Here is a 22887-nt window from a genome sequence, read left to right on the forward strand (position 1 = left end):
AAACTGAATTTTATTAGGTTTAGTGACAACATGTTACAATGTTTACATGATACAATTTCTGGTAAGCTACGCTTTTTTATTATTTCAATTCAATTCAATTATTGTGATTTGATTTAATATTGACTTATTTGGATAAATATTAGGTAGGCTACACAAGATAGGCGTTATTTTTCCTCAAGAAAAAAACAACTCACCTAATGCTGTAAACATACTGCCCTATCAGCTGGTAGTAGGCTATTATTTAAGGTTAAAAATAACTCAAATTAAATATAATGCGTTTTTTTTATTATTATAATAACTTTATTTAATGATATAAGTAAAAATATAATAAATATGTAATATAGAACACATATTTAGCTAAATACTCTCTATAGCTATTTTTTTTTTCTTGCCAACTATGTGCTATAGCCTATATTATGTTCATTAAATGGCTTTCCTGAGGTAAATGTGAGAATTGTTCTGCTATGTTATTGACCTCTTCACGCTGATGAAAAACACTGATTGATCGATATTATGAGGAATATACATTTCGGTAAGTTGTACTGTATCTTTCAGTGTTCATTCATGTTTTTTTACTATTAGCTATTACTATCTGTCACGTAGCATTTACAAGCGCCAAAACGGTATTTATTGTTTGAATTTCGTAATAAAATTGACAGAATCTGAGCTGAGATTTTTGTATATCATAAGTAACCTGCTCTGTCTAGTCTGTCGGTCTCCGTGTCCTCTTTGCTTTGCGATTTTTCTGTGCGTGAGAAAATGGATGTGTGGCGTGAGAGAGTATGAAAATTGCGTGTCTCACGGTGAAAGCGTGAGAGTTGGCAGCACTGTAAAAACAGTAGCAGAAAGAGAGGAAAACAGTCGAAAAAGGCAGACCTCAACTAAAACAGCTGGAACTAAAACTTCTGTTTCGGTGGTGACTGGCAGCTCTTTGTTTGGTGTCTTGACTTCCCACTCTTGATTGATAAAGTAAAAGTCCAAGTCTGCGACGACCGTTGTTTATCTGGCGCTGCACTTCTTTGAAGTAAACTTCAGTAGAGTCTATAAAACTGATTGGTCGTAAAATGAACCAATCACAAGACATCTTATAGGGGGGGCACCTGGGGTGGCCAATCGAATTTCAGGGGGGGCCGGTGCCCCCCCTGGCCACCACGTAGACCCGCCCCTGCCCACACACATGCAGCTTCCTGGTTATGTGTTTCAGTGACGTGTGCAAAACAGATGTGTCTGTGACTGTGAGGTTTTCGCTCACATCATTTTCGCTTTACCACTGTAATATTTACATATTGTCCATGCTACGTATTTGAAATGGTGGTAAATGATACATGTAACAGTAAGTGGGAAAAAACGATAATGTGATATTATGGTGCATTCAAGTCATCTCGTATAGATCATATTTACGAGTTGAACGCACTTGAACGCCACCACAATGTCATAAATACCAGTGGGGAGCTCGGGATAGCCCAGCCCCAGATCTTTACGATGTGTGGGCGTGTCACTGAGAAACATGGCGGAATACCACAATACTTGGTATTTAGCAGTGATATTGTCAGGCTATATTCTATTTACAGCGCAGCAAGCTTACCGGTACAGTAATATGAAGGCATTATAATATAACAATGCATTGTAACGATAAAGTTAGCAGTGGCTTCGTAAATTAATTTAAAACATTTTTAAAAAGTACCTGGTGCACATTTCTTTGTTCTTCATTTTCTAGAACAGGAGTATAAGAACCTTACTGTTTTTTATTTTTTTTATTAAAAGAAAGTAGCCTACTCCGCCATCTTACTCCGACGAAAGAGACTTGAACCATAGACAGTAGACTTGAACGCACAGCCGTCGTAAACACACGACTTCCCACCTCGTATGCGAACTTCCCTGGAGGACTTGAACGCACCATTATATATCGTTAAGTATGCTATTAATAATATAAAAAAGCTTCCTCAAACAGCCACCCCACAGTTGTCAAGAGAAGTTATATGGTAAACAACATCTGGTAGGCCTAAATACAATAATTTTAACACTACAAAACACAAAAGTGGTGTAAAATCAAGCCCTCATTATTTTTTTATATGAGCAGTTATAGGAAAACATCTATATAGAATGATCATTATATAGATCAGTGGTTGCACCCCTTCAGACGAACCATTCTGACATTAAATTGACTGACAAAGACCACGAGAATCCCATAGTACATTTGGTGTGAATTTTACGTTTCTTTGTTTTCTGAGGACTTAACCAGAGCTGACGTCACAACGTGTTAATTAATTAATTCTCATTAAATAGTAGCCTACTTTTTTCCTCTTTAACCTGAACACTAAGTTACTCATGTTTTTAGTAATTTGAGGGAATGTTTCTGTATTTGTCTACATACTTTGAATAATTCAATTTAAGTAGCCTAAATAAATTCCTCAATCTAACTAAAATTAACTCGATCTGCCGTCGTTGCTTGGTAACCTTGCTCAAGCTTTCAGGCACGTCACCTTATTTATATTCATAAGCCAAGCTTTCCCCATAGTAGGATTCGTAAATTCATGGCAAAGGTCGTAGTGCGTGAAAATGCTAACCGGAAATGAGTGAATACAGCAATGTCTAGCCGATAAACGTTGTTAAAATAAAGATATAAAATGGTCTTCCGACAGTGTGTGTGTGTACAACATTAAACAAATAAATGCAGTTAATTATGATCACTCGCAAAAATGAAATTCTTTAAAAACTAATGAGCGTGTTAATTAGCCACTTGACAGTTAGCAGCAGAGAGCACATCATTGTGCAGCTGTACATTTTATGTTGCTTACCAACGCGACTTACAGTGGTTAAATGGAAATATTTATATCCTGATGAGGCTGTAATCTGAATCCGACACATTTGTTGCAATCGAGGTGCAGACAGTTATTGAGTAAACGGGTAAATATCCAAGGTTTTTGCACTATTACTGTTTCGACAAACGTACTGGTTTCTTTCTGAAATGTAAACAACAGCAAGCGTGGTTTCACTAAGGTTCATGATACTGTTGCTATTGATATTAACATGTGTATATATAATGTCGGAGATATCAATTCCTACCAATTTGTATGTAAAACATGAAAGCGCTTTCATTACGGGTGTCTAAATATGGTTCTCAGTGTACACGTATTCGTTTACATTTCCATTCGAGGCGATTTTACTACAATTATCTGAAACCCCATTCGATATAATGATTTTTAGGTGGATATTATCATTGAGGTTATTCGAGATTTTATTACCAATCCAATCTCTACCATCCCTTATCTTGGCAGTATAGATTTGTTCTATCCTGATCAAAACATTGTTAGTAAAAAACAAATCTTGAGAATGGTGGATAATTTATTGTGTGGTTCTCTGTGCTTGTCTATAGGTGAATGAGTGAGACTGACTTCATCTCTGCTGATATGGCAGAGATAAACCGCATCCATTATGAGCTAGAATATACAGAGGGCATCAGTCAACAGATGCGGATCCCAGAGAGGCTAAAGATTTCCTCCAGCTCATCAGAGGAACCATCTGGTCCCCTTCTCGACGCATCCCACAGTACTATGATGCATGTGCCAGAAAGGATTGTAATTGCAGGTATTAGCAAAGTAATGGTGTGGGTTTTAAGTAAATGAAATGTTAAAGAAAGCAACAGCCAACTAATGCCCAATTTGAACTTATCAAGGAGATAGCAATGACGCCCGTTTCGGGAGACCCAGAGATCTGGATTTGATCCAGTCTACGCCACTAGAGACGGTTGAACTGAAGACCCCACCACGGGTTCTCACCCTCAATGATCAACCTCTGGACTTCCTCGAACCAGAGCCAGATTCAGAGCCAGCAGGCAACTCTACTGCCCAGCCAAGAGACGAGGTAAAAAGCAATCAGGAAAACGAAAAACTTTAAATAATCCTGTCATCCTGACTTCTGAAGTTGAGAGCTGTTTTCCCTCTCTTCACAGATGCGATCTCACTTTAGGTCAAGACGGGAGCGCTGTAGGAGTGAGAACTCAGCAATGCATCGCAATGGACAGATAAACAAACATGATTTGTGAGTAAAAATACACTTACTTGCTACTGTGAAACTACAGTATGTGCATAATTATTAGACAAGTTGATATCTGATCATGTATTTTTCCAACACTTTTTAATTCTTAACCCTGTAAATATGAAATGATAATAAAAAAGTTTTATGAAACAGTTTATTTAATATACAGTTTACTGTATATAACACAAAACACATGCAGTGCAATGCAATGATGATTAAGAAATGAACAAATAAACATTCCTCAAAAGCCTGATGCATCATATTTGTTGCTCACATTTTAACATGATTTTTCTAATATATATATATATATATATATATATATACAAACACACACACATATTTCTATTCATATGAGGGTATAAACCCTGCATGCATAATACTTATAAAAATAAATGTGGCAATAAAATAGTAGGATTTGTTTTTCCACTATATAGTTTTATAATTGCTGCACATACAGCTAACTGATCTGGATTTCTGTTTGGAAATGTTATGTAGACACATTTAGACATTTTGTGTTTTTATATCAGATAGTGAGTCTAGCCACACTCGTGTTGTCTGCAAGTCTGTCCATGTGTGATTCATGCGTCACAATCACGTCTCTCTCTGTTAGTGCAAGCCCGTCTCCATCTCGTGTTCCTGTCCGAACTTGTCCCCCTCTCATCAGCCCTGAGGACGGTCAGAACTTAAATAGTGCCACTGGTGTCCTTGCCTATATCAAGAACACGACTCGCAGGGCTTACCAACAGGTCCTGGAGGTGTTGGACGACAGCCACCGCAGGTGGGCTCTTCCCAAATGATGCATCTCTTTTAATTATGCATATGTAAAGTATAAATGTGTGTGTGAATAGTAGAAAAAAGTCAAAATTATGCATATTAAATGTGCAGTAAGTGATTTCTGAGAAAGGCTGTCGAAAGTGGATCGAACTGAGCACAACGCACTTGTAGCCAATCAGAGGTGGGGGGCGTGGTTTCAAATATCAACAGTGTTTCTCAGAAATCGCTTACTGCACCTTTAAGCTATTTAAATTCATCATTTTTAATCCAGTTTAAGGGAATAAAAAAATCCTCATCTAATCGAATGTTTTTGTGTGTGTGTGTGTGTGTGTGTGTGTGTGTGTGTGTGTGTGTGTGTGTGTGTGTGTGTGTGTGTGTGTGTGTGTGTGTGTGTGTGTGTAGTCGGACAGCTCTTGTGACTTTTGATCTAGGTCTGGAGAACACTGCTGATGATGCTCTCTTAACAGACGCTGCCTCACTGCGACGACAGGTAATGTCTAACTCCTCTGCCTGTAACTCTTGTGTCCATAACAAAATGTCCATAAGTCAGGGATGTGATTTTTCCTTATTTTGTATTTTCCTACTTAAAAAGTATGGCCCACGTGATTTCTGAGAGAAAAAAACAGCTGCATTTTCAAATACATTCAAAGGCGGCATGAAACGGAAGTTGCAATAGTCTTTTCTTCCCTATTGTGATGTATATCTATGGAAGCTTGTTTCCGCCACTGAATGAAATTAAAAAAGCTAATTGCTAATTGCGATCTAGCAATTCTTACTTTTTTACGCGGAATTGCCGGTTCATATCTTGCAATTCTGAGGGGTAAAAATCTGTCTTTTTTTCCTCTGAATTGGACTTTATAAATCACAAATTTGAGAAAAGAAATCAGAATTATAAATTACATTTAATTTTACAGAGAGCCCAGAATTATACAGAGATATAAACTCACAATTGTAGGAAAAAAAGTCAGAATGGCAAGATATAAACTCGCAATTTTGAGGAAATTATCATTATAGTCGCAATTATCTTTGAAACTGTTTTATTCCGTGGCAGAAACAAGCTTCCATATATATCTGAGTGAAACTGCTTCTGAAACAAGAAAAAAAAAATGTAGGACTGGACATTGATTTTCTCCATCAGGAATTGATTGAATGGTTGTGGTTTGCCATTGCTGTGATGTCATGTGAGTGAACGCATCATCAGAGATGGCGCTTATTGTGTGCATTTGAAAATCTTCCCAAATGTATCATTATAATCGTTTATTTTCAACAAAAGAAAAGCTTTAAGGTCTCCCTGCGTTTTATCCGCCAAAATAAAAGCTGTATGGTTTAATGTTTGAAAGCAAAAAATGAAGACAGCCAAGTGAATTAGTATTGTAGTTTTATTGTTGTTCTGGAAAATAAAAATATGATTTTTATTAGTAAAATAAACTTTATTTATTTTTTCTTTATTTTACGGTACAATAGTGCATTATATAATAATTTTCAAATAAATAATTTTCCTTCTCAGTTTTCATCCTTAGCTGATCACATGCATGATCAATCATGTGTTTTGATTTACTGAACAGATCATCAAGCTGAATCGAAGACTGCAGCTACTGGAGCACGAGAATAAAGAGCGAGCCAAGCGGGAAATGGTCATGTACTCCCTCACTGTTGCGTTCTGGCTGGTCAACTCCTGGATCTGGCTCCGTCGCTAAACACCCCTCTTTTCCACTCATCCTTTGAAGTGTCTTTTATTTTGTTAGACCCTCTGTCACATTGTATATTAGGTATTTTCTCATTCACAGACTTTTCTGTTAGTTAAGGGTTAAAATAATAATATAACAGTTGCACTGCTTTCAATAACAGGTCTAATTATGCTCTAAGAAATGTGGTTATTTTTAAGTTTTTGCATTTCCAATTGTATACTGTTTTTGTAATTGTTCTGTATGAATAGTTTGATGGTCCAGTGCAACGTGATGTAAATGTTCGTAATATTTCATTAGACATTCCATTTTTGTGAATGCATGAAAGTTTGTACTTTGAGTCATTATTTATGCAAGAACATATTTAAAGTTGTGGGATCACCAAAGAATTAAAGTGTAAAATTCATAAACTGTATTACTTGTCACTGCATTTCAGACACTTGATCATAAGAAGTCTATCCTCCTGATTTTTATTCATTTTAAATATGTTATTAATATCTGAGCATACATGCCACAAATCCTACAGTGGTGTATCTTCCTTCAAAGATCAATGGGAGCAAAAGTGCAACACTTGTTTTAAAGGAAATAAATAATAGAACTATCTTTTCTTAAACAAAATATCTATAGCAGTTGCTGATGCTCAGCATAAAAAAAACGTACAGTATATTAAATATAACAGCTTGCTGAAGTCAACAATTTGTAACGCTTCTGCAACAAATGTAGTCATTTTTAGGACACATCAGTTCATCTGCATGATTTGCCCTTGAGCCACGGGGGTTCCTGTCACATGGTTTATCCTCCAGCTGTGCAGTGTCTGTCCAGCTGTTTGCTGTTCAGTGGAACGCACAGGGTCAGGAGCCGGGGATAATAGTTTCAATACCATTTACACGTAACTACTAACTGTCTATCAATATTTGCTGGGGAAACCCCCAAATAAAGATTACACACATCTCAAAAAGTTGCTTTAGACATCAATATAATTGTTTGTTTTATTTTAATATAAGCCTTGTCACTGGCATACAGTCCATAGCAGTTCATTTAGCAATCTAGTCAGGGGAAGATTTATTTTGTGTGAGATATTATTTGTTGGTTTATGTAAACATGCAGACTGAAGACTTTGAATGTTTCATCACATTTTACTGTTTATTGGCATCTCACGTCATGAGTTTGAAGTGTTTAAATCGAGGCAACAACACAATGATTGAAAATCCTTATAACTGAATATAATTTAAAGTATTTTGTCAATTATTTAATTAACAGTTGACACTTGGTGGGGGAAATATATATTAAATGTCACAGCTTGCTAAGGTCACTGCTAACTGACTTTTTTTTTTCTTTTCTTTTTTTACAAAATGTAATAAATTTCCAAGTAAAATGTGACATTTTAATAAGAACATTCTTGGCCTTTCTGTGATTGCAAATGTTTGGAGTTGTGCTCTTTATGAAAATATTTAAATATGGTTTAATAACGATTAATGCGTTAATATACTGTAGTAAATTTACCATGCAACCTTTAAAAGTAGCTAAACATACCACAGATTATTGTAGTTATAATAAAAGTAATATTTTTGTTGAATCAGAGATATAATGAGCTGCAGTGTGGATTAATCCACTGGATGACACTCAGACACTCAGGATGTAAATCAGATGCCTTTGAACTTCAGGAAAGAATCCTGACTTGTACATCATTTACAGTATGTATGTTATCTATATATGATCTGTAGTTGTAAGAGCTTAAAGTAAAAGTATAAAGGTAATGATAAATAATTTAAAAGATTGCTCATTCATCAGACTTTATACCGATTTACAAATAAATTCCAAATGCTTTTATCTCAGCAAAGGTTTGTTTTTCACTCCTGTTTATTCATATTATTCATATAATTCATCCATATTGTAAATATGTTCGTCATGTGCGAATGTGTCTTTCTGACTTTAACTGTATCTTTATACTTTTTCACATTTTTATTCTTGAATTAGGTTATATTATTATGTCTTGTATTCTATGTGTGCACTGGAAGCTTCATTACCAAGAACATTCCTGCAATAAATCTCTTTCTGATTCTATGGAAGGTTGTTTCCGCCACAGAATAAAAAATTAACTTTTTATCTCACAATTGTGACTCTTTTTCTCATAAAAAGTTTACATATCGCAATTCTGACTTTTTTCTTAGAATTGCGTAATATAAACTCGCAATTGCGCGTTATAAAGTCAGAATTGCGAGTTTAGGCTATGACTATAACTCACAATTGTGAGTTTATATCTCAATATTCTGACTTTATAACTCGCAATTTTTTAGTTTATCTTGCCATTCAGACTTTATAACTCGCAAGTTGAAAGCTTATGTCACTATTCTGACTTTGTAGCCTAAATATAACTAGTATAGTATAACAGTGTAACTCTGTAACAGTACAACACAACAACCTTCCATAGATTGTGATTCTGAAGCCATAGAGGGCGCTCTCTCGTTCTCTACACGTTTCTGACTGTGTTTTCTTCCTGACCTGGAAGAAAAACGGAGTGTCAGTGAGTTCGGTCCTGCTTGGCACAGTTAGTGGACGTGGAACAGTCCGTGTGTTAAGTTACTTGCTGTCAGTCAGTGATGGATCCGTTATTGTGAGAACGCAGATATTTGTACTAAGACTGCGGCGGAATATACTACAAACCAATGAAGGAAGCTTTCGCTCGACCCTGGACTTCGCTGGTGAAGGAAATAAGTAACTTTTGATTAGCATTTTGATCGCTTGTGTTATAATTGTGTTCAAATTAAGGTGCAAATGCTCACCTTGGAGGAGCACGTCTAGTATAGCTGTTGTCCTGTTCTCATATTCACTGGCTTCGCTCGTACGGTCGTTCTCGCGATGGCTCCGATGGGCATCCGACTGTCGCCGCTCGGCATAGCCGTGTTCTGCTTACTGGGAGTCGGTGTGATCTATCACCTATACGCGGGAGTTTTGTCCAACAGATTCGCCTCGTTCAGACAGAAGACGACCGTGGATCTGCGAGACCTGCTCGCGCTGTCCATGGATGCTGCGGTGCAGGGCGGACGGGAGGTGAAGAGGATCAGGGAGGACAACACGCTGGAGGAGAAGTCAAAGGGCGAAACTAAAGAAGGTGCCAGTGAAAAGCTCACGCTGGGTGATCTGAACTCCCACCGAAAGATGTTCTACCTGATCAAGAACACCTACCCTAATATACAGGTACAGCTGATCTGTGCTTGAGGATACTTGGTACAAAAAAAATACCATAGTAACAATCCGCTCAGGTACACAATTAAAGTCATTGTATTTATTATAAATGATTTATCCGTGCACGCAGTTTTTGTTATGATTGATTTATCTGTGTATGTCAGTATTATTATACTTTTTTATTTATTTCATGTGCCCTCGCAATAACTTCCCCTCCGTCTTTTACTGGCGCAACAACCTGTCACTCACATCCAACCAGCCAATCAATTCACGATTTACAGAAGCAAGTCCCGCCCTACATTTTTCTTGTTTGAAAAGCCGCTTCACCATGCCAAAAGCCGACTTTATACCATTCTTCCGCAAGAAGATATAGACCTTACGCGCCAGAGAAACAAGCAAGCAGACATCTTTAGAATTTTTTCTTTTAACTTATGTTTTTGCGGTAGCTCTGTGGTATACTTCAATGACGTCGCTGTCGAAGAATAATTAGCTGGTGAAATAAATTTTCTTATTGTAGAGTTAAAGAAAACCGGGAAGATTTTAAAACGAGTGGTTCATTCATAAATCAGTAAAAGATCTGTCCTTCATGTTGTAGAAATACAAACCGGAAGAGAGAACACTGCAACGCTGAAAAGGGGCGGGGCTACATAAGGTTTATAGTCCCTGACAAAACAGAATATTGCTATGCAACAAATATACAAATATGCTATGGGAGCTCTGCAAGTGATACACTGCATTTAACTATAAACAAATCAGCATCCAGAACCGAAACTTTCATTTTTATTGTATGCAACTGTGTCTGCCTGCCTGCTTTTTCAGTGGCATTAGTTCTCTAACGCTGCGTCCGAATATGCCTACTTTTATACTATATATTAGGCGATAAAAAAATATGTGAGCCAAGAAGTATGTGTGTCTGAATTCATAGTATTCATAAAAGAGTAGGCAATAGTACCCAGATGACCTACTACTTCCGGCGAGGTTCTGAAGTGCTGGACACTTTAATATCCCATAATGCAACGGAGAAGATTTATGAATGGAGGTGAAGCAACGCAACCATAGACAGTAAAAGAAATGGACACAGCGATCCCATAGGTTTCAACGGAGAAAAGTGAAGTCAATTAGAATGGTCGAGCGTACTGCGCAGACTCAAACTGAGCTTGATGACGTAGATGTGACGAGAGAAATCTGAATAATTCCCTTCTGAAACTTGCAGAGACAGAGAGTGTGAGTAGGAGGTGTCCATGAGCTAGGAGCAGGAGCAACTTTTGCTAAGTATTAATTATTTTGTCATTTTGCCTCCACGTCCCCCCGATTGCCCGCGAGCTTCTCCTCCCGTCCATATGGTAATCTCTCTACTGTGCGACAGAGAGTCGCGTGGTTATGACGCAATCGTTAGCCTATTTTTACAAAAACTGCTTCTACGGGGCCATAACGTAAGATACAAGGTAATGGAGCCTTTTATACATTTTCGTGTTTCTTTAGAAATAAATAATGGACAAATGGAGTCTTTAAACGCCTCAGATGTAAAGTTATTCGCTGTCAAAGTGACGCCAAAATGAATGGGAGTCAATGGGATGCTAACAGCAGGTGGGGGTCCGCTAATCAATGGCGGCGCCCGGGGAAGCTTCAATGTTATCCGAAACACTGCCCCCCTGAACGCAACTGACGCCGTAGGTCACGTGACAATGACAACATGGCATATGTAGGACGTCCAAAATTTAATTTATACTACACACATTCATACAATACAGAAAGTACTTTTTTAATGGTTGCAAAGTAAGTTTCAAACCAAATATGGTTTGCTATATACCTGCTATACAGTATGTGATTTCGGACACATCATAGGTGTTTGTCCCATGCATTTTTCCCATAGGGATTTTTCAAAAGTATTTGTTAAAGAATTATAAGTAAGCCACAACCAGTGTTCTATATAGATTGATATATGTATATATATATGTGTGTGTGTATATATATATATATATAGATAGATAGATAGATAGATAGATAGATCGATCAGTGGCCACAACCCAAACCAATCATCTTTGAGGTGAATCACAACATTTCAAACTTTTATATGAAGCTAAAAAGTATTTGAATATCAGATAAAAAGACAAAGGCACAAGAGGGAAAGGACTGCAATCTCAAAAGCATTGCGAATGACAACAACGGCAGATAAATATAAAACCATTGATTTAAAGACATTGATTGCATATATAGATCAGTTCCGGTCAGTAAGCACGGCCCTGACTATGGAACATTTTTGTTAAAGGTAAAAGATCCGACAGAATATTTTAAATGACACTGAAATGGTCGCACTGGTCAGTTTTTAACCTCAAGGTTAAGTAACAGAAATGGCTGCCTAAATGTTCTTCAAAGTGTGGTTTTCTTTCCCATGTTTGCAGGTGAACTCAGAAGAACATGCGAACGCTGAGGGTGAGGCCACTTTGTGGACACGCATCATCCCTGAAGAAATTCTGGCCAAGATCCCTGGGGAGAAGGAGGTTCCTGCAGACAAGATCACAGTGTGGATTGATCCACTGGACGCCACTCAGGAATACACAGGTCTGGTGCAACTCTTTATTTATAAATCATATCACCATAAATCAGGAATAATATTATATCTTCAATCGCCACATTATTTGTGTAGGTTATCTATATTGGAGTTGTAGTTTTATTATGCAAGTCCTGCTGCTGGAGTGGGAGGAACAGGTTTATGTTCCTGCGGTGCACAAGTGCTGTACCAGGATGTAAATCCTGTGTGTGCTTTCAACAGAAAATCTCCGGAAGTATGTCACCACCATGGTGTGTGTGGCTGTGGATGGGAGTCCTGTAATAGGTGTGATCCACAAACCCTTCACTGGGTACACAGGTGTGTTTACTTGAGCTTTACAGACATATTCAAAACCAGATTACCAGGTGGCTTTGGATACAGGATCTAGGAGCCATTTTGGGAATGCCAAGGAATGAGTGATTTGTAGTTTTCATAGTTTATTTTCTGCACTTTTTTTGGTAACATCAAATACGGTTCTTTGACAAGAACTACACAATGTGTAATGATTAATAAACAAGAAAACACATTAGTAAATTAACATTTATATTAATGTGAGACTTTAAGATCATTTTTAGTGTCTTTAATGACAATTACAGTAGTTTATTATTGTGTATAAGGGCAGTAATGAACACATACCTACACTGTTCTGTTCTGACTGTTGTGTATTTAACGGATTCATTCTGTGTTGCTCTCTCGTCATCAGCATGGGGTTTTGTTGGAGAGGGATCCAATGTGGCACCTCGATCTTCCTACAACACAAACTCTCCTAAGGTGATCGTGTCACGCTCTCACTCGGGCAAGGTGAAGAACTTCGTTCAGGCTGCCTTTGGAAACAATACGGAAATATTACCAGCAGGGGGCGCAGGTACTGCATTCTGGGAGATCATCTCCTGTTGAGAAATAAAATAAATATGTTCACTTCCATTTAAAGGTTTGGGGCCAGTAAGATTGGTTAACAGAATATTTCTATTTCAAATACATGCTGTTGTTTTAACATTTCTATTCATCAAAGAATCATGAAAAAATGTATCATGGTTTCCACACAAAAATATTACAGAGCACAACGGTTTTCAACACTGATAATGATCATAATCATAAATGTTTCTTGAGCAGCAAATATTAGAATGATTTCTATAGAGTCATGTGACACTGCTGTCAATAGAGGGACAGAAAGCTCTCAGATTTCATCAAAAGATCTTCATTTGTGTTCGGAAGATGAACGAAAGTCTTACGGGTTTGGAACGACATGAGGGTGATTAATAAAGACCGAATTTTCATTTTTGTGGGAAAAAACCCTTTAAATACATGATCCTTGTGTTATTGTGAACGATTCATTGGTGCATTTTATTCTAAAGTTTAAAAATGTTTGTAATAATTCATTAGTTATAATTTAATATAAATATTTAATAAGCATAGATATGTAGTAAATATTTAATACAAGTTATAACTGGTCTGATTCAAATAGCATTCTTATATTTCAACCCTTTCTTCTCACCCCAAATCTTTTCACATTCCAATTAATTCCAATTGGATAACATTTCTAATCCCATTCTACTTTTTTTTTTTTCTTACTAAATACAAAATAGTTGTCAATGACTGTGGCAGGAGAAAATACTACTGTACTTTGCTTCAGTAACCTTTGTGTTTTCCCCTCCGCAGGATACAAGGTACTGGCTCTTCTAGACTCCACTGATGAGGAACAAGAGATGGCCGATGTGTACATCCACGTGACGTACATCAAAAAGTGGGATATCTGTGCGGGCGATGCCATCTTGAGGTCTCTTGGTGGTCAAATGACAACTCTGAAAGGAGAGCAGATTGATTACTCGGGGTCAGAAGGAAACACGGGAGGCCTGCTGGCCAGCATCAAAACTGACCACAAGGAATTGGTGAAAAGACTCCCTCCTTGGGAATAGAACAAACAATAATAAATCACCGTCCGGTCCTGTCCCTAACACTCCCATTTTCTTCAGTTCCACACAGGTGTGTAGAAATACGAGGAAATGAGATTAGCATGCGACGCGAGATGACCGATCCAATGTAGCTCAATTAAATGTGTGAAGAATACCCAAACGAGTATGGAGAAGTGTTACAGGTTTTGTACAAAGGAAGCGTGCCTTTGAATCATTAGTGTGACACATTTAAAGAATGTTTATGTGTAAATGAACTAAAAGTGAGGGTCAAATCATGAGGTCACCTTTATTTTAAAAATTAATCTCCAGGGTGAACCAGTAGCTCTATTTCTTGTTTGATTTTTTTTTTCTAAACTTGCTGGTAAAACCAGGTTTAAAATGGTTTTGGGGGAATATTTAACTGTGAATCCAGAGATAACTTGAATATGACGTCCTTGTGCGTAGCGCTACTTCGCATAATTGATTACATCGTTCCCCTTGATGCCGTTTTTTTTTCTGTCAGATCTCAATTTGTAAAGTTTATACACTGATACCTGACTTGCTGTGTGATTAGACTACAGAGGTTTAGGCACCATTTGTAAATAAAAATATATATAATATAGTATGTTAAGATTGAAGTCTTCTTTTGTTTCTAAGGAAAGTCGGAAGTTAAAATGGATTTAATGGAGTAGAAACTCAGCAGTCCTCATTCAGATGTTGATTTATCGTAGGGGTTTTTCACTGTGATTGCCAATTTAAAAAAACATATTTTTGTATGAGTATTCATACTTTCCATGATTGTTTGTTGAGTTCCTTTGGATAGTCATGTACTGTTTACATTGTATGCATGAAAAAAACAGAATAATGGGGAGAAAATCAAATTCTGCATGTGTCCTTTTACAGATTTTGTCTGAGATTTGAGGCATGTTATTTGGCATCACATTGATTGACATCATCATTCTGCCTTTAATAAATAAATGTATATGGGTTTTATAAGGAGTGAACCTTCATTTGTATGTAGTGAAATACAGTTGTGCATTATGTCCAACAATGCTTTGGTTAAGGGAATGTAAGGTTAGGGGGAAAAAAAGTTTCAGTGGTGTTCTACATAAAACCTTAGGGTTCTTAACACAACTTTAAAGAACACTTTAAATGCCAAAAAGGTTCTATATAAGGAGAAATGTCTTGCATGATTGCATAATAGTTTTTAATTATTTCATTTTTTCTTGAAAAAGTATGTTTACAAGCTGTTTAATTCATAAAATGTAGTTCAAATTAAAAACTAAAACTAAATTAATTAAAACTAAATCCATAAAATGATCCCTGATGGGAAACATGAAAATGTTTGAATACAAAGCGCCTGACTTTAAAGGATTAAAAGGAAACTTTAAAGGATTAGTTCACCCCAAAATGAAATTTTGTCATTAATTAGGCCTACTCACCCTCATGGTTTTCAAAACCCATTAAACCTTCGTTCATATGCGGAACACAAATTAAGATATTTTTGATTAAATCCGAGAGCTTTCCATTCTGTCCCCCGTAATGTGTCGTGGTGCTCACGAGAACCGCGTCAGACTGACACTAAAGAGAACAAATTGTTGATTAAAGTTGTTATTTTAATTTTTTGTGCACAAAAAGTATTCTCGTCGCTTCATAACATTAAAGGGATAGTTCACTCAAAAATGAAAATTGTGTCATCACTTACTCAACCTCGTGATGTTCTAAACCTGTATGGGTTTCTCTGTTCTGTTGAACAAAAAAAGAAGATATTTTGAAGAATGTCGGTAACCAAACAGTTGATGGACCCCATTGACTTCCATAGTGGGGAAAAAAAAAATACTATGGAAGTCAATGGGGTTCATCAACTGTTTGGTTACCGACATTCTTCAAAATATCTTCTTTTGTATTCAACAGAACAGAGAAACCTGAGTAAGTGATGACACAATTTTCATTTTTGAGTGAATTATCCCTTTAAGGTTGAACTACTGTAGTCACATGGACTATTTTAACGATGTCTTTACTACCTTTCTGGGCCTTGAAAGTGGTGATTACATTGCAGTCTATGGAGGGATCAGAAAGCTCTCAGATTTCATCAAAAATACCTTCATTTGTGTTCCGAAGATGAATGAAGGTCGAGTTTGGAACGACATGACTAATTAATGACAGAATTTTTGGGTGAACTAACCCTTTAAACGCACACTATGCACGACTTCGCGACTTGCTTTGCGGCACAACGTCACATACATCAACAACATATGAAGCAGCCTCTATGGAAGACACTAGCACGCATTTCAGACGTGAATCATGGCAGAGTCAACGAAGAAAACGCGGTCGGAAGAGTGCAGAGACGGCTCTGTGTGAGTGGTATTTACACAGTAACGTTAAATACAAGTACTCCACAACGACTCTAGGGGTCGCTGTTTGAGAAAAACGGAAATTGCACAGTGTGCCTTTAAGATTCTTATCAGTATTTGTCTACACATCATGTAGATGTTTCATAAATGTAAACTAAAGAGAGCATCTGATTTTCCCAGGCAGGTTAGTGCATAATTAATTCCTTGACCAGCATAAACTGAGTCGTTGAAACAGGAATTCTGTCTGAGATGTTAAAACTTGAATCGGAGTGTGCCGTGGACACAGCAGGCAGTGAAACTGAGCTGCCCGAATCTTGTTTTTCCACACCATCACACTCAATTCAGCTTTAAATGAGTTTGCCAGCACTTCACAGCTAGCTATGCCACATCGTCTTTCTCCAACGCTCACGTTTTACATTTCTGCAGATGTCTTCAATTATCACAGCATGCCATTCTAACCCTCTGTGACAGATCCTCCACTCCAGTGTGTCGATGAACCCCCCGCGAGGATGCGGAATTAGACAAAAGGCATGTCAATCTCCCGAGAAGGCTTTCATGGAAGAAAGAACAAATCCATATTTACAGTAGATCAATCTGCGGGACAGATTCAAATGTTCGAAATAAAAGTTCTATGATTACAAAGAGTAGGCCTATTGTTTTATAATGCGACAGACTCCTGCCACGATGAGCATATTTATGGATTATTGCATTATTCATAGTTACTATCTATTATCTCACTGGTCATATTGATGTGTTGCTAAAAGGCTTGCTAACATTTCTTTGATGTGCTAAAAGGAGTTGCTCTTTGGCCCAGCTCCGGAATATGCATTGTCTTAGTAAAATGTTGATTTACTCGACAGTCAATACACCCCATGTTTCTAGAACTTTTATGTTACAATTATTTTGTTTGTTTGTTAAAACATTGAAAATTATTTTATTAAAATAAACAGATTTTCTTTGTTTCACTTTTCTTTCTTTTTTACATTAAATCAATTTGACAGATCCTCCACTCATCGAAACCTCTGTGATCATATATAATACAATATAAAGGATTTAATATCATGAAGATTTAATATTTAATGAAGGATTTCATATAAATCCTTAATAAAAAAATGAATAAGCAAAATATCTCATTTTATTTTTTGAACTAAGGACAATCTAAATAAAATAAAATAAAATAAACCAATTCATGATTGATTTTGTAAAAATGATAGATTGACTGACAGATATACAGATAGATAGATAGATAGATAGATAGACAGATAGACAGACAGACAGACAGACAGATAGATAGATAGATAGATAGATAGATAGATAGATAGATAGATAGATAGATAGATAGATAGATAGACAGATAGACAGACAGACAGACAGACAGACAGACAGATAGATAGATAGATAGATAGACAGACTTCTTACACAAATTACAATTGTCCCTCAGTTGTGGTGTCATATTCACCAAAACATAAAATTTGCAAAACATAAAAAAGGTTTTCTTTATAAAAATACGTTGTATGAAATGTTGACATTTTTCGTTACCAAGGAGACACAAGTGTCAGTGAAGAGCTTGAGATAAAAGCCCAAAGAAAGCCTTCTTTGTCTTCATGATGTGTGAAGACAAAGAAAATTGTAAATATCGCTTGCAGAATAGTTTTGTGTTTTAATATATTCAAATCATCTAATTTCCAGTCGAGCTGTAATTTTGTTAAAGTACAAAGTGTGAACATTTTATTTCATAGTATCTATTTAGAATACACAAATTGTTAGCTATGAAATTAGACTTAGCACAGGTCTGACGTTTTATTTTGATTTCTTTTAATTGTTTCTTTTTTATTACAGAATGCTAAACAACATATCATTTAATGTAGTGAAAAATAATCTGTTGAGAAAAAAAAAGACAAATAATGACAAATATTTCCTGTGATGCATGTAAATCCACTGGATGTTGTGTAATAAGCGATCCACAAACTGGATGAGTTACCCAAAAAAACCTTTATCCTAAAATCATTACTTTCTAGCAACCCCAGCTGTCATCCAATTAATGTATAAGGCGCATCGAAAGAAAACAAACATCTGCTACATGACAAGTGAGCACATTGTTATAAACCTCAAATAAATCAGATTTAATATCCATTTACAAGATGGAAGCACTGCGCTATTTTAGCATTTAGAAGCGAGTAAGAATGAAGCACTATGGCTCTATATACAGGCCGCTGTCAGTTCAAATCCCTCTAGCCTCAGCTGATGTTGTGCCTTCAAGCAAAGCGTTTAACCTGTTTCTACTACGTAGCATGGCTGCCACAGAGTTCGACTTGTATTTGTTATTTGTGGCAAATTTGACTAGACATATGCAAAGTAAAGCACTCATACCAGTGCAAGCTGGATACAGCCAGATACAAAAGATATTTGATGAGATGGGAAAGACAAATAAAGGGGGGAAACAATCTTTCGGTGGGTGTGAAAACAGTTCACAGGGGATACGTCTCTTGACATGATAAAAAAAAAAAAAAAAAAGAGAAGGAAGAATTGTCTCAGAGCACACAACTGAAATGAAGCGTGGATGAACATTCCCATGGGTAAATTATCCTGACACCATCAGAACACTTGATAGGCTGTTGAAGAGTATGATAATGTGTGCTGAGAAATGAGCTCTTACTGTCATGTGAGGACTATTGCAGACTATCTACTGATTGTACATATATATATTTGTCAGTGAGATGTAACCTAAATCAAGGACAACATTGAAATTTTCAATCATTACTAAAGTAACTATGACTTTGGGTGAACTGATGTTAATTGTCATATAAATGCTCTGCGATCAATGCAATATTGGAATCCACATATATACTTAAAATAGTCTACACACTGTTTCACCACAGAACTTGCTAGGCTATATACATGATTGTTGTGTTGAAATCATTTGGCTTTCTGGAATACTTCATAGTTCATACCGATTGGTAAGCAGCGGCACTAGGTAACTTTTTTTTTCAAATTTTCACTGTTGCCTGCAAAGATGTTCAAATAAACTACAATTGGTTTGGATGCTGTATACTAAATGTCAAAATAAAATACATATTCCAGTAAAAAATAAACTTCTAAAGCCAAATATATATATACTCACCTAAAGGATTATTAGGAACACCATACTAATACTGTGTTTGACCCCCTTTCGCCTTCAGAACTGCCTTAATTCTACATGGCATTAATTCAACAAGGTGCTGAAAGCATTCTTTAGAAATGTTGGCCCATATTGATAGGATAGCATCTTGCAGTTGATGGAGATTTGTGGGATGCACATCCAGGGCACGAAGCTCCCGTTCCACCACATCCCAAAGATGCTCTATTGGGTTGAGATCTGGTGACTGTGGGGGCCATTTTAGTACAGTGAACTCATTGTCATGTTCAAGAAACCAATTTGAAATGATTCGAGCTTTGTGACATGGTGCATTATCCTGCTGGAAGTAGCCATCAGAGGATGGGTACATGGTGGTCATAAAGGGATGGACATGGTCAGAAACAATGCTCAGGTAGGCCGTGGCATTTAAACGATGCCCAATTGGCACTAAGGGGCCTAAAGTGTGCCAAGAAAACATCCCCCACACCATTACACCACCACCACCAGCCTGCACAGTGGTAACAAGGCATGATGGATCCATGTTCTCATTCTGTTTACGCCAAATTCTGACTCTACCATCTGAATGTCTCAACAGAAATCGAGACTCATCAGACCAGGCAACATTTTTCCAGTCTTCAACTGTCCAATTTTGGTGAGCTCGTGCAAATTGTAACCTCTTTTTCCTATTTGTAGTGGAGATGAGTGGGGTCTTCTGCTGTTGTAGCCCATCCGCCTCAAGGTTGTGCGTGTTGTGGCTTCACAAATGCTTTGCTGCATACCTCGGTTGTAACGAGTGGTTATTTCAGTCAAAGTTGCTCTTCTATCAGCTTGAATCAGTCGGCCCATTCTCCTCTGACCTCTAGCATCAACAAGGCATTTTCGCCCACAGGACTGCCGCATACTGGATGTTTTTCCCTTTTCACACCATTCTTTGTAAACCCTAGAAATGGTTGTGCGTGAAAATCCCAGTAACTGAGCAGATTGTGAAATACTCAGACCGGCCCGTCTGGCACCAACAACCATGGCACGCTCAAAATTGCTTAAATCACCTTTCTTTCCCATTCTGACATTCAGTTTGGAGTTCAGGAGATTGTCTTGACCAGGACCACACCCCTAAATGCATTGAAGCAACTGCCATGTGATTGGTTGATTAGATAATTGCATTAATGAGAAATTGAACAGGTGTTGTTCCTAATAATCCTTTAGGTGAGTGTATATATATGTGTGTGTGTGTGTGTGTGTGTGTGTGTGTGTGTGTGTGTGTGTGTGTGTGTGTGTGTGTGTAGGTGTGTATGTATGTATATAGGTTATATATTTGGCGTATATATAGGGCTTTAGAAGTATTTTTTGTCTGAAATATGTATTTTCTTTTTAAGAAAGTGTAGCCTATGTAAATTCTAATGCATCTCGTATCACACCTCAGACTTGCGCTCTCTCATCTCATACAAACGCAACTTCCACCATCTTGTAACTAAAGTCCTCATTGTAAGACTTCGGTTTTAATAATGAATATTGTTGCATTATTTGTCTTGTTGCTAATCAGATTCTTTTGTACAATGGACTATTTTATTTTTCTTAACAGATACAGGTAAAGTTATCTTTGCACGATCGTGTCCGCATGTTTATTTCAGTGGCCATCGCAACTTCCGGTGCAGCGGTCTGAGTGTGATAAAATAAGCACAAAATGTAAACTTGAGTAAGTGTTAACAGGACCAAGCAATATTAATTAGATTCAACATCCACCTTATAGGCTATTTAACACTTCGTGAGCTTAGAATTATAAGGTTCTATCTCCGTTTAGGGTAGTTCTGAGATATTGAGCATCAAAGTTTTTACATCCCAGCTGGCAATGGAGAGATTGAACCTTTTTATTTTATTAATAACTACTAACAAAATATTTTTTTTACAAAAATAACACCACACAGGCATTAATAAACACCTAATGGATCATATTATGTCAAAAACTCAATTTCGACCAAAAGTGGAGATAGAACCTTATAATTCTAAGCTCACGACTTCTGGAAGTCATAACATTTCTTTTATGTTTTTTTTTTATTATAGGCTATAACTAAAATGTTGTGTTTACAATAGTTAACAAATCAACTTTCCATGTCCACGTTAATATTTAAATGGTGATTAGCCATTTTTTAGGTGCATTACTGCATTTTTATTTGTTTTCACAAACTGAGGGATGAGACAAGATGTCTGGTAATCAGCATGTTACAGATGCTGTCCACAGAAATTAACTTGAATGACTTGGATTCCAGCTTGAACTTTATTATAGCAACGCCATATGAGGTGTTGCAGGCTACAAAGTCTGATATCAGTATTTATTCCTCTGCTGCTGTATCACCTGCACATTTGTTTGGGCTTGGGGAAAACATAGTTTGGTGATTCAGAGCGTGTGATGGAACATACACCTCTCTCTAGGCCATTTCTTGCTTGGTTATTTACGCATAGAGGATAATGGATTAACGGAGCCCAGGCTTTTGGCATCAGCAGTATGGCACGTTGTGGGGGGGCACAATGAGCCATAGCACATTGCTCACGAACAGAAAACTTTGTGAGATATACAGTTGTGAGAAACTCAGAGCAGTCTGTCGTGATCATCGAAATCCCCTTAAAGCCATAATAAAAACAGTTTAGTCCCTCAACAGTTGCAAGTATCAATTAGAGTTATGAGCGTCAATATGTAGGACTTGTGATTTTCCACAGGGCCAAGTCTGCAACAGCTGTTTAAGTGGATGGCTTTATACATAGCAGAAATAACCACTTGATTTGTTGTGATGTGTCATTTCTGTGACATGTTGTTGTGCAATAAACTGAATTAATGGAGCATTTTCAACCCATGCAGTATGCACTACACTCCAACAATACTAATAAGACTAATGCTTCCAAAGCAAGTCGAAGCTTTATTGTCTTATGTGCAAAAGCACAGTCAAGTACAATGAAATAATGTTTTCTTTGCAGAGCTAAGACAACATACATTTGGCATTTACAACAACTGACTGAACACATAAGAACTCAGAACAATAAAAATAGATTAGACAGCAGTTGGTTACGGTCCTCGAATTTGATTGGCCAAGCACTGTTGCTAGAAAGCCGATATTATATTTATTTGTTTCAGACATGTCTCTTTTTTTGGTCATTCCCCATATTTATGACCATATAGGCAAGTCAAAGTAATGGCAGTGAATGCAAAAACACATACCGAGAAAAACACAAAAACACCCCCCCGCTAATCACTGAATTTGTTCCATATAGGTCCCAAAAACATTTTTACAGATCTCAA

The 22887-nt window shown here is 37.0% G+C and overlaps 2 protein-coding genes across 3 annotated transcripts; both read left to right on the forward strand.

Moving 5' to 3' along the window:
* The first annotated feature begins 1770 nt into the window (after positions 1-1770).
* On the forward strand, positions 1771-6950 carry mffb (mitochondrial fission factor b). 2 transcript variants are annotated; one of them, XM_082171847.1, is made up of 7 exons: positions 1771-1864; positions 3377-3588; positions 3677-3864; positions 3953-4041; positions 4649-4816; positions 5215-5302; positions 6378-6950. In XM_082171847.1, exons 2-7 carry the CDS (start codon positions 3381-3383, stop codon positions 6507-6509), a joined length of 873 nt encoding a protein of 290 aa, XP_082027973.1. In that variant the 5' UTR covers positions 1771-1864; positions 3377-3380; the 3' UTR covers positions 6510-6950. The 2 variants fall into 2 exon arrangements, with proteins under 2 accessions (XP_082027973.1, XP_082027972.1); XM_082171846.1 differs by lacking the exon at positions 1771-1864 and adding an exon at positions 2548-2907.
* A 2045-nt stretch (positions 6951-8995) lies between these two features.
* Positions 8996-15122, forward strand: bpnt2 (3'(2'), 5'-bisphosphate nucleotidase 2). The gene is made up of 5 exons (XM_082171845.1): positions 8996-9695; positions 12086-12245; positions 12457-12552; positions 12938-13099; positions 13894-15122. Exons 1-5 carry the CDS (start codon positions 9357-9359, stop codon positions 14148-14150), a joined length of 1014 nt encoding a protein of 337 aa, XP_082027971.1. The 5' UTR covers positions 8996-9356; the 3' UTR covers positions 14151-15122.
* Positions 15123-22887: the final 7765 nt, after the last annotated feature.

The sequence above is a fragment of the Leuciscus leuciscus genome (assembly GCF_965113295.1).
Source record: "Leuciscus leuciscus genome assembly, chromosome: 6".
Classification (NCBI taxonomy): domain Eukaryota; kingdom Metazoa; phylum Chordata; class Actinopteri; order Cypriniformes; family Leuciscidae; genus Leuciscus; species Leuciscus leuciscus.